The sequence below is a fragment of the Python bivittatus genome, unplaced genomic scaffold (genome assembly GCF_059951505.1).
Source record: "Python bivittatus isolate LINGU-HERP-01145 unplaced genomic scaffold, Pbiv_v1 ctg000020_np1212, whole genome shotgun sequence".
Lineage (NCBI taxonomy): Eukaryota > Metazoa > Chordata > Lepidosauria > Squamata > Pythonidae > Python > Python bivittatus.
Genome location: NW_028277030.1, coordinates 96,279,661 through 96,292,948, shown reverse-complemented (window position 1 = coordinate 96,292,948; position 13,288 = coordinate 96,279,661). Strand labels below are relative to the sequence as shown.

Here is a 13,288-nt window from a genome sequence, read left to right as displayed (position 1 = left end):
GTCATTTTTAAATCCACTTTCAGATCAGTCTCAATCTTGTCGAGTATTGCTCAAACTTGTTCCTCTTTCATAACATCTTTTAAACACAGTCTGTCTGTAGAGGCAGACACTCTTAAAATTAACTTCTGGGTCCATTGTTCAAAATTATCCTTCAGTATGTCCAATATTAAAATACTTTGCTTCATTCTGTATTAGTAAGTCAAATGTAAGTATTCTCCTCCTTTAATTATAATCTTTAGTTCCTTCTGGTTCCCTCTAGTGTCCAACCTTCAAAGTCTCATCCTATTTTGTTTTTGTTTTTTTTAAGAATTGAAAACAAATGTATCTTCCCATGGGAAGGATACTTATAATTAATTCCAAAATCTTATTTCAAATCTATTTGGACCCTTAGTCCATTTGTAACTTTCCAAAATCAAAGTCTAATCACCCTTTTGCTGTTTATTCCAAAAAAAGAGGTTTTTTAAAAAAGTCCTTAAACTTGTATTTAAAAAACATCTTTCACTAAGGATTGAAGGAAACTCACCTGGTGCTGTAAAACTTGTTGATCTAAAGGTTCCTAATAGCTAAAAAACAGTTAACAGGCAATTTCCAAAAGTGATTAGAAAATGTGAACTCAGCGTCCTTAAAGGCACCAACATGGTTTGAGCAAAATGGCTATTCCCTTGTCTTCCAGAGCTCTAAACCCACCAGAAATGGCTGTCTTGCACTTGTGGGTGATCTCAAGTCCTTTCCTTGTTCAGGGAGGAATTACAAAGAGCCGGTCTATTTGCTGGCTCTTCATTCCGCCATTGTCATCGGCTCTACTGTCTTCAGTTCACCATTTCTTCCCCAGAAGTCCCAGTTTTGGTTTTGATTTTTAAAAGATATTACTAAATGAAGCTGTCTTGATGGAATGTGTTACATATTTTGGATTTATGTGTGTTCTGTCTTTCAGTGGAAGCTTTAACATTCCCCCCTTCATCTGGGAAATCTTTCATTATGGGTGCAGATGAGACCCTTGAAAGTGAGCTTGGCCTTGGGGAATTGGCAGGCCTTACAGTGGCCAATGAGGCAGATTCACTGACATATGATGTAAGTGCTAATCTATTAATGTTGCAATTATTTTAGTTTTGAATAGTGGTAAATCTCTTTGATGACACAGAGAAGCTTTTAATCAGGAGGAGTCTGGTAGCACCTTTTCTAACTAATGTTATTCAAAGGTATAAGCTTTCTTGAGCTGCAACTCAATTTATCAGATGTATAGAGTGACTAGACCAACATAGGATTTAAATTAGGGTGAGGCAGGGAGGGGAAGAATAGGTGCTTATGCAGATGTAGGTTGTAAAAGGGACAGATTTCCAGTAGTTAACAATAGTAATGTGTTAAAAACCCATTGGGTTTGTTGAGACCTTCTGAGATTGCCTGAAACCATTTGATGTATTGCTCCATGGTGGTGCTAAGTTCTCTTTTTCCAGTTATTTTGTGGTCTGCCATAGAGTGAGAGATCTTAAGAGAATGCAGCAATATAAGCATTTAAAACAAAGAGAACTGGCTATGAGGGAAGAACCAATGAAAGGAGGAGAATTACAGAGTTTGAAATTATATCTAACCCTTCAAACTATTAATAGACATGCTGAGTACAGATATATATAGAGAGAGCACATTTCTTTTCAGGTTATATCCAGTGCCGTTTTGTAGATTACAGTATAAGTATACATTACTGATTGGCTGTTGAAATGTTTTTAATGTGTTACTTTAATACAGAAATTTGTATCGGATTTGAAAAATCAGTAGCATTTTAACTTCTAACATTTTGCTGCAGACACTCCTTACTAAGTATTTGATAACAGGACAGTGAAGTACATCTTCTGTCAAGTGATAAATATAATTTGTATTAGTATATTCCCATTTGCCTGTCAGAGTTCTAGTTTCTGTTCTTGTTACAACAGATAGCAAACAATAAAGATGCTCTGAGGAAGACTTGGAATCCCAAGTTTACTTTAAGGAGCCATTTTGATGGAATAAGGAGCCTGGCTTTTCATCCAATTGAACCAGTGTTAATTACAGCTTCAGAAGACCATACATTAAAAATGTGGAATTTGCAAAAAACTTCTCCAGCAAAAAAGTAAGATGATGGCTGAAATAGATACATTCCTTTAGGTTATATGTTGAAGAAATACAATAGCAAAAATAATATTTTAGACCCAATTTATCTTCCATGACAGTAATATAATTATCCATTAGTGTAAAGTTAGGTGCAAAGTTGTTTGTATGCAAGTAGAACTCCTAGCATTCACAAAGAGAACTGGGAAATAGAGAAAGTTTATTAGTGGAGGAAGAAGGTGGAACATTAAAATTCTATAGTTTCTCTTTGCAGGGGTTGTACCATATACATTTAAATAAGTGTACAATCATCCTCATTTGGGCAAAAAATCCTAAGTTCGCTTATATACTGATGGGGTCTGGGCATCCTATAATTAACCAGAAAAAAAAATCTGGTCCTAGTGGATAGTCTAGTGAAGGCGTTAACTTGGTATGCAGCAACTGTGAAGATTCCATGCAACGCATCATTAGGAGAAGAATCGAAAATAAAAATGCCAACATCATAAATTTATGCTATGTCTTATTATTTGAAAAAGGATGTAATAGAACTGAAAAAAATTCAGAAGAGGGAAACCAAAATGATCATCTTCTGTATGAGAAAAGGCTAGAATATTTGGGACTATTTAGCTTGGGAAAAAGGCAACCCCATTGGGACATGATCAAGGTATATAAAATCATGCACAGCATACAAAAAGTGGACACATAGATAGTTTTCTCCCTTTGGCAAAGTAGGGGCCATCCAATGAAGCTGATTGGAAAAAAAATAAAATAGCCAAAATAAATAAATAAAGCCACTCCACGCAGCACATTTTTAACTTGAGGAATTCATTACTTCAAAGAATGGTGATGGCTACTAACTTGGGTAGCTTTAAAAAGGGATTTGATAAATTCATAGAGAACAGTATCTTAAGTGTTACTGTTCTTGAAGACTCATTTTTATATTTGAATACCATTAGCATAAAAATAATAGTGGGGGAAGGACATGTCTGTGTTTCCTGCTTGCAAATACTCCAGCTGCACCAGGTTGGTTATTGTGAGAAACAAAAAGCTGGACTAAAATGGTTATTGACCTAATTATTCAGGGTTGTTTTTATGCACTTTTATTTTTGTTTAGGAGCACCTCACTTGATGTTGAACCTATCTATACTTTCAGAGCACATAAGTAAGTAAATGTGGAAGAAAATATAAATTCTAATTTTGTTGTCACAAATGTAGCACTGCAGCTTCTCTTATAAGAGAACTGAGGGATGATGCAAACTATGAAATAGTGGTGAGCAGTTGCTTCATCTTGTGGTTGAAGCTGAGCTCACCACATACTGAATGCTTCTGAACATATCTTATATACTTGTGGTAACTAAGAACTCTCACGGTGTACTGGTGGTACAGTCAGTCGAATGATTGCATTGGTTTCTCTGGCTGCTATTGCTTCTATCTCTGTGAGCTGCGCAGAATATAGAGGTAATTCTTTCTTGTTAGGCGGTCTTAAAATTTTCTCCCAACAGTGCAAAGAAATAGATTTTGGGAGTGTGCTTAGAAGATTTACCTCTGTGTTTACTGTGGGATGCTGCACACTAGCTCTTCATTTCTCAGACAAAAAACATCTGGACATCTATGATTTCTACTGCATGTGTGTAAATTATTATATAGAGTTGTTAGTGTTGGATACAATCTGTCATTAGGGAAAAAAATCACTAATAGAGTACTGTTATGACATGCTTTCTCCTACAGCAGTCCAGTGCTTTGTGTAGTGATGAGTAACAGTGGTGAGCAGTGTTACAGCGGAGGTACTGATGGCCTCATCCAGAGCTGGAATACTACAAATCCAAATATTGACCCTTATGATTCATATGGTTAGTGATTATTATTTTGCTGGCTTTCATTTTTGCATGTTTAAAGGAAATCTGTAACATATTCAGTGCACTAGAGTTCAACATGAAATCAAGAAAAAATAATATAGTGAGATATATTTTATATATAATAATATATTATATATATTCTTACATATTAATAAGAACCTGGTGATATGAAAACCTAGGAAACAGGTTGTGTGAGATAGGACTTCTCAGGAGCAATCTTAGGTCGATTATTAAATAATTCTATATAAATATGAAGATTTAGAATAAACTCATAATCTCTTGATTGGAAAAAAAGATGATTCACCAATCAGTGTTCTGAGAAAAATTAAGATAGATCCTTTAAAAAGATACTGATGTTTTAATTTAACAAAGCACACAAAAGCTATGAAAATATTTTTTAAAAACTGTCATCTTGAAATGTATGGTTTTGTTCACAGATCCTTCTATCTTACGAGGTGCATTTGTGGGCCACTCAGATGCAGTATGGGGTTTGGTTTATAGTGGAACACACCAGCGCTTGCTCTCCTGTTCAGCAGATGGCACCATACGTTTATGGAAGGCTTTGGAGATTTCTCCTGCTTTGAATATATTTAATGATAATCAAGGTATTGTACAGTCTTCTGTTTTTTAGACTGCATTGTATTTACTTTAATTTATGTACATATCTGATTAGATTATACAACTGAATAGAATGGGTTGAGTTTAGCATTCCATTGTATAGTAGTAATGGATTCCCAGCATCACTGCATTGAAGTTGTGTTGGGAAGCATGCTATTATATAGTGTATTTTTGCTGTATATAGTATTATTATATTTCATTATTTGCTAAGTTTATACTTCTTAATGATCAGAATAAAAATTATCGGTTTGCTTTGAATGGATGTTTGCATAAGATCAGTTATTTTTAATAGGAACTACTACAAAGGATGTTCATCATTTTTTTCAAAGCATACATCTTAGAGATGGTTTTTAATTTTCTACATACAGCTGGAGATTGAAATATAATAGCAATTCGTAGATTATATTCAATTATGTACTCTGCCAGTCATTGGAATGAATACCACTGGTAGATAGAATTCTCTCTCTGCCGTTCACCAATCATTACTCCATGTATCTTCCACAGGATCTAGATGCATGATTTAAGGTGGTGGGCTTTTTGGGAGGGAAGAAAAAAAAAAGGAAACTCCTTTTGCACAAGTTTGCTCACAGGAAGGCAAATGTAGGCCTCTATTTGACGATAAGACAATCTGTTCCTATCAAATATAGTATAAGGCTCCAAACTGGAGAAAGTGTGTGCACTTACGTTGTATGGTAGAGTAGTGTAGTCACTGCTGGAGAAAGAAATTATTTATACTCTCTAAATGTGCAGTACTCAAAGTTCCATCATTCTGTGGACTAAATACTATAATCTGAGACTTACACATATGGCTTCATCATTGGAGTATTCATATCAAAAAGTAACGAAAGCAACATTATAGTATATGTTTATCTTTAAGAAATATTATTCCATATTTTCCCATAATATAGCTTATTCCATATTTTCCCATAATATATATTTATCTGATTTTGTAGGATGTCTGTTCTCTTCCCTATAACCATGTTATCACTTTAGCTGTTGGTTGGATTCTCCTTAGAAAGAATGTCATAACTAGACTCATTTTTGTGCTGATTCCACCTAAATTACCTTTGTATTTCCATCAACTTTTCACTGAATATTTTTTATGCTTTTTTTTCTGATGTTGCTTTGGTTTGGTAAATCTTGAATTAAAGATAAAGACTGATATCTATAAAAGCTTAATTAAGATTTTGATGATTCACTGTTGAGATAGATTTCTACTATTCCAACATCTAATTCATTTGTTTATTATGCACTTAAGAAACCATATTTCTTGTGTATGTTAACTTCTCAGGTAATGTTTAAATTATTGTTACTTGAATACTTATGCTAAAATAAATACAGCTATTTCAGGTGTAACTTCAGGGTAATTGTTTAAACTTGTTTTGTACTCCGGACATTCTTTTTTGTAGAAATGGGAATCCCATCATCTGTGGATCTAGTGAGCAGCGACCCAAGCCTCATGGTGGCATCATTTAACAATGGGTATACGAGCATTTTTAATATGGAAACAAGACAACGCATTCTTACCTTGGAGTCCAATGTAGATACTAGTATGTATTAAATATTGGGGCAGAGGGTGAGGGGGGGAGGATATTTGTAGGATCATTTCATTATTTTTAGGACACTTTAATTTGCTGAAAATCTTCAAAAAAATGTTGATGCAGTGTGTTTATGTGTCTTTCTAATTGTCTAAGCATAATGGAGGAAATGGTAAGGAAGTGGTAAGGACAAAATAGAATGAAGAAGAGAATTAGTTTTGATTTGGAGTCACAGAATGGCTATGGAATTGGGGAACCCAGGTAGATTGACCAAAAAAACAAAAAAAATTTTTTAAAGGGAACTTCTTGAGCCCTTACAAAAATTGCCACCAAACTATAATTTTTAAAATGATAAAGATGGAAAAATTATTAAATATATTGTGAGTTATCATACTAACTGAATTTAATTAATTTTAAGAAATTAAAATAAAAATTTCCAGTAAATTCATCATTGTCTACTTGCAGAAATACCTGTAGTATTTTTACCCCAATACGGATAGGATAACACATTTGGAAAGCTAAACTTGTGAATTGGCGCTCTCTTACCATTGCTGTTTCTTCTTTTCCTCTTCTTCCTTACCTGTTCCTAGAATATTTTGTAGACATTTTGAGCTTCTGTCCTGCTCACTTCCTCCACTCTTTACAGTATTGGTGTGGTTACAACTACTAATAGATGTTATATATTGAAAATAGGACTAACTTGCATTATAGAGTTACATTACAGATGAAGATTTTATCATATTCTTTTCAGTCATGTCCTATTGACTGCTTTTATGTGCTTTAATATAATTTTATTGAAGAAATTTTAACAAGATAAAAAAATGTTAGAAAAGAAACAAAAAAAATAAGAAAGAATAGTGAATACATAAGAAAGAAAATAAAAAAGAGAGAAAAGAGAAAGAAAAGAAAAAAGATTATAAAGAAGCGCCTTCCAATCTTTTTGACAGTGGTTATAAATGCATTTATATTTTACCCTTTCTGTCTAAGGTTATATCATAATTTCCTTCTTTCCATAAGCTACCCTTTCTAATCTACAAACCCATAAATCACAAGTTCATTTTTCTCTATTTTCAGCAGAAAGTCCATAAGTTGATCTTTCTCTAATCAAACAAGTTAATTTTGCCATCTCTGCTTCTGTCATCTTCACCAACCATTCCTCTGTTGTGGGTATTTTGGAATCTTTCCATTTTTGCACATATAATAGCCTCACAGCAGTAATCATATATAAAAACAATCTTCCATGGCTTTTTACTAATTGACTGTCCATTAATCCCAGCAAGAAGAGCTCTGGTTTCAGTTGAATGTTGATCTTTAAAATTCTATCTATCTATCTATCTATCTATCTATCTATCTATCTATCTATCTATCTATCTATCTATCTATCTAAACCCAGAAGTTTCTGGCTTTTTTACAAGTCCACCAGGCATGATAAAATGAACCTTCATGTTGCCCACATTTCCAACATAAATTTAAGTACCTTTATACATTCTGCACAATTTCTTCTGGAGTCCTATGCCAACAGTACATCATTTTATAAAAATACTCTTTTAGGTTAGAACATAATGTAAGTTTCAGTCCTTTTAACCACATATTTTCCCACTGTTCTATCAATATATTGTGTCCAAATTTCTTAACCCATTTTATCATACATTCTTTTACTTGTTCTTCTTTTATTGCTTTATATAGGCATCCACTATGTTTAGTGAGCCTAATAACATAAAGCTGGTTTAAATAATCTGGATATAATTGTTTGGATCTTGAAAGTGTTCTTTCATCAGAATGGCCTACTAGATTAGGCCAGTAATCTTTCAGAATTGTATGTGACTTGAGCATTTTTTAGAGTTGATTTTGTGTGTATGTCTGCTTTCTATCATCAGCAGTTAACACTTCTTGCCAAATAAACAAAGTAATCAGCCATCCAACTCTTCCAATAAGTATCACAGCCCATGAGGACAGGCACATCAAATTTTATGACAATAACACTGGTAAGTAGCCTGTTTCCCTGTGTACTACATCATAAAATCCCAAAACACTACTACAATTTGAAGATAACGTGAATATTTCAAAATCAGTATCCAGTTATAACCTCTGACAGACAAAATCAACAGTAGGAATAAAGGCTTGTTGACCTAGCAGTGCTGGCAATGCAGTGTATTTATGGCTTTAACATCACACTCAGAAAATCCCTGATACTTGTCTTTGTTATAAAGATATGATCCATCAACAGAGTTATTCAGGAGACTTGGAGAAGAAATTCATATAAATGTATTTGCTACATAGCACAAAATGAGATTGTTGTTAAAACCTGTGGAGGTTTTTCTTTCTTAGTATAACCTTCTGAAAATCTACCAGAAAAAAAAAGTAAGCTCTTTTTGCTCTTAACTTAATGATAGTATATTTATAAATGATATCCCTTGGAATACTTGTAGTCGTTTTTAAATCTTACATACGTGCCTTCCTTTAGGAAGTCTTCTTCCTTTAGAAACATGCAGTGCAATAGTTTCTCTAGCAGGACTCAGTTTTACTGAACGCTCTTATTCAGCTGAATGCATTTCAGTTTAAGAATCAGATTGGCAAAGAAGCGAAACAAGAGTTTGTGCAAGCAACCTAGCAGCATGTTGCAGCTTGCAAAATGTGCTTACAGGATCTCTCTTCCAAGCTATGTAAGAGTTCAGACTTAGTCAAGTTACATCTCATACCTTTGGGAAGTGGAGGGCAGAGCTGTAAAGGGGAGTTGCAGAGGGGATGCCTGTCTGTTCCTTTGGGAGCTAACGAAGATGCAGTGTACCGTGCTCAAGGCGTCAGCTTTGAGAAGCACAGATTTAGGAATATACAGTGAAGGTGACACTGACTAGAATAGTGCACAGTTAGGTGATCACTCAGCAAAGAGACTGAATTATGCTAAAAATCAGATTTTCTTCTTTGTGACAATAGATGGTATAAGTATTTGGTCTGATCCTTGTATACATGTCATTTTACATTTCTAACTTTCTGTAATAGCTTAACTTATTACAAGTTCTAATATATATATATATGTGTGTGTGTGTATATTTAATTGCAAAGGAAAATTGATCCACTCTATGGTAGCCCACTTGGATGCAGTCACAAGTTTAGCTGTCGATCCAAATGGCTTGTACTTGATGTCCGGCAGTAAGTACATTTCATTTGTTTTTTTAAAATGTTCTTGCTAACAATAAAAATTCGGCTACAAATCTAAGGAAATATTTTTCTTTTTTAGGCCATGACTGTTCTATACGCTTATGGAACCTTGAAAGCAAAACCTGCATTCAGGAATTTACAGCTCATCGCAAAAAGCATGATGAATCCATTCATGATGTGGCATTCCATCCCTCCAAATGTTATATTGCCAGTGCAGGAGCAGATGCACTTGCCAAAGTCTTTGTATGATGCAACACTTCCCTTTCCTTCTAGCTGCCTTGTATATATCTATACCTATATATCCATATATCTGTATCTATAACATAAGCTGTACAAAAGATAAGAGCAAGAATCTTCTTGTACCCTTTAATTCAGTGAATGTTAGCAATTGCTTCAGATTATATGAGTTCAGTTAGTGCTGAGAGCTGGGAAACTCCCTATTTCAAGCGGTCTATAGAAGAACCATTTTAATTTTGAAAGTGTCCTTTTTTGTCTAGGCTGGCCTTGGGCAAAACGAGATGCTGTCTTAATATATGCAATGTAGAAATCCACAAAAAGGCTAATAGCTTACCTTGGTATCATTGGATCAGCTTTCCCTAACTTGGTGCACTGCAAAAGTGTTGGGGCTGCAACTCCTGGAGCTTCCAATCAGCACTTCTAAAGGGCACCAAGTTGGAGAAGGTGGCAAATAAATCTTAACCTAGATTATTCTCTAAATTGAAAATTCATGTAATTCAGAACCTTGAAACAATTAATTCATTGTCTCCTTTTCTAGCATTGAGTGGTTCAAGGAGGTACAGAAGCTCAGCCCATATTTAATCTCAGCCTATAGGGTCTTATAATAGACAGATTGGATTGAAAGTGTCAACTATTTAAAAGTATGAATGCAATAACATATTTTCTGAAATTATGTTAAAAGAAGATATGTAAAATGCATATAAATGTAAATTCTATTTAAACTGTTGGAAATGAATGTTAACAGGTGGCTGGAACCACAGTATAGCCTTTAATGTAACTTCGTCTAAGATGATGGGGCATATGTTTACAATAAGGATCTGACTAATTTCAGATGCTGATGACTATTCATAGTAGAGCCAAGGAATATTACGTATCTTTCCAGCTACACAAGAAATGAGATTTCCAGATTTTCTTACTGGGGTGCTTATTGGTTGGGAAAGCGTGTGGTGTTCTCCCACTTTGTAAACTGCACTGCATAAGAGCCTAATAAGCCACACAAGAACAGGATATATTTGTGTACTGTTTGGGATATGTGAGGGGATTCAGGCTATTTACCGTGGACAAAACCTGTACGAAGTAACAATGGTTTCCTGCTCCCTTCCAGTGACTCCATAATATTTGCCATAACTGTGGGAGGGTTTATGCCAGCGCAAGCTGGGAGTGTCCAAAGGTAGATGGTATTCTTTTATACGCAATATTGTCCCCCCTCACCTGCGGCCCCCAATCTTCATGGTTTTATCTAACAGACCTTGTATTGGGAATATGTGACTGGAATTGGTTTTTGAAAGTACTTGAAACTTAAAAGATTGGCCATCTTTGGCCACTATGTTGTGGTACTTTTAATGGTTATTTTCTGTACGTTTGTTACAAAAAACCAAACCTGTTTATAGTTGTTTCCTCTCCTGCAGAAACGGATTAAATAGGAATAGCTGTTACACATCCATTATTTTTGTGATTTTGTGTCAAAGCAGAAAATCCAACTGCACAAAACACATTAATCTATGTGTGACTTCTGTGTATTTCCCTTTACTATCTTGATATCCTTATTTTTAAAAAGGATATTACAAACATTAAGCTGTGTATATTTTGTGTATGTGTGTATATATATGTATATGACAGAGAGATTGTAAACAGTATATATTATAAGTAAGGGAAGATTCTATGGATAATTTTAATGTTTTAGTATTGAAAGTTCTCGAGATTTAATACAAAGGATAAAACATATATAGTATTGTGCTTTTTGCTTAAGCAACATAATACAAAATTGCTGATGTTTAAATTGCTGTACATATCACTAATAGGGTCAGCATGTTTGATTAAATTATGAATGTAACAAAAAGTTGCTATTCAAATATGGATAGAAGGACGTGCCATCCTGCTTAGTGAATTTTTGATCCAAGTGAAGTGACTTTTAAAATAGATGAATAGCCAGAAGTTGAGGTGCCATTGAACAAACAAAATGTAGCCTTATTACGAGGTTGTGGGCTCTGTTGCAGATTCCGTGTTTGTGTCTGTCAAATTGCATATTACAATCTGCATTGGACTAAATACGGATACATTCTGTTGGAGTTGAAAAGGACCTTTTTTAACTGATAAACTGTTTCATTTATCTTCCAGTCTTGGATTGCATTTCTGTTATCCATTCATAGTCATTTTTAGGTCAGACTGATTAATGTTCAATGTGCATCTTTTTCTTAATTGCTTTTCTTTATGCTATCCAAATGAAGCTCACCAAGTGAACTGCCTTCATTTAACATACTGTAGTTAAAATCATGTCTAGTTATCTAAAAGTTTTGCCTATGCATTTGACTAGAGAGAAAATGCTGAGCATATACTTGTCATCTGAAGCTGTAGCTACTGATTCATGAAGAGCATGTACATCTGAACAGGAGGAAACTTGTGAACTAGTGCTGCCCTTACACCCTCCATAATTTATTTTAAGAACATATTCTTTCTCCTCCTTGTTATCTTTCCTTTTCAAAGAAGAGGAAGAAAATTTAACCCTCTGTTTGTTGTTTGAAACAAAAAAAGGTACCTTAACTGTATGCTAACTGAAAACCCTGTATATAGCAAACTGAAAACACACAATGATAACCACATTTCATAGTAATATATGTGATTTACAGGAACCAGTAGATATTTACCTTGTTGCTCAGTTCTCCATATTAAACCAATTTGTTTAAGGTGCCTGAAAAGTACAAGAGTGCAATTTGGTTGTAGTTGGATATATTTTATTTCTTCTAGTATATTACTTGGCATTTCACTAACTCCTCTCCTGGACAATAGGCAGATTTGGATTTTGCATGTGCAGAACAATTTTTGTGTTGGTTGGTACATAAACCTGGTTACATTTTGGTACATGACTCTTTGTTAGGCGTTGACAGAATGGCAATATCTTTTGTTCTTTTTGCCACATTTTATTTCAGAGAATGTAGAGAAATTTCTTTTAATTTTACGGTTAATACACATTCTTTGAGTATCTGGATTTGAAGCCCCTATTCTTACTTACCAACAGCTGGTGGTAGTTTTGGAAGTACTAGAAGTGATTTCCATTATTCAGCAGAAAACTCTGGTTTGCTTCTTGTGTTTTATAATATAGCTAAACTGAAATTAGAATCCTTTCCAAAAATATAAATGAAATTATGTCCCTAAAGAGAGTAGTAATCCTTCTGCATTTAGCATGATAACTGCTGTAATCGTCATATGATGCTTGAGTAAATACGTACATGGATCTACGTAGTTCATGTGATCACTGTATTTATCATGGAACAAATCTTAATATTGGCTTAGATCAACAGAAAGAAGTTACTGTAATGAAGTATAGGTTATGTTGATCATGAACCGCTGAAACTACTCTTTGATTTGATATAAAGTGATGTTATTTTCTTTATAGAAAAGTAGCTTTTATAGCCACCATTTTTCTCTATGTATATTTACTTAGAAGTAGGTCCTCTATAATCAGTAGGACTTACTCCCAGGTAAGTATACATTGAATTTGCAATATTTGTATTGTACTGCAGAGAGTTTTAATAATGTTTTGTGATTTATCAGTTTGCCTAAATTTTGATTAAAATAAATCATTTAGGTTTTAGTTTTCATCACATTACGGAGATTTTGCATCAATAAAGAAACAGTGATGGTGATGCTAGATTTTCGGGATATTTATAACAAAAGATTCTTCACTGAATATTATTCAGTATCTGTCAGTTTTAGTCCAGGAGTTATTCATAATTGTTACGAATGTGCACTTTAAGAATAGTTTTCAATAGTTTGCCATTTGGTTAAAATTAGACAAAG

General features: G+C 34.1%; 1 protein-coding gene across 3 annotated transcripts in view; it reads left to right on the top strand.

Moving 5' to 3' along the window:
• The window catches only part of STRN (striatin), a 53,423-nt gene extending 41,387 nt beyond the window's left edge, over nt 1-12,036 (top strand). For all 3 annotated transcript variants that reach the window (XM_088144629.1, XM_007420920.4, XM_007420919.4), the window contains 9 exons: nt 935-1,071; nt 1,929-2,104; nt 3,197-3,244; nt 3,811-3,932; nt 4,376-4,543; nt 5,966-6,106; nt 7,972-8,079; nt 9,158-9,244; nt 9,333-12,036. In XM_088144629.1, the coding sequence (XP_088000755.1) occupies nt 935-1,071; nt 1,929-2,104; nt 3,197-3,244; nt 3,811-3,932; nt 4,376-4,543; nt 5,966-6,106; nt 7,972-8,079; nt 9,158-9,244; nt 9,333-9,502 (1,157 nt within the window). In that variant the 3' untranslated portion in view covers nt 9,503-12,036. The remainder of the gene's footprint in view (nt 1-934; nt 1,072-1,928; nt 2,105-3,196; nt 3,245-3,810; nt 3,933-4,375; nt 4,544-5,965; nt 6,107-7,971; nt 8,080-9,157; nt 9,245-9,332) is intronic.
• Nucleotides 12,037-13,288: the final 1,252 nt, after the last annotated feature.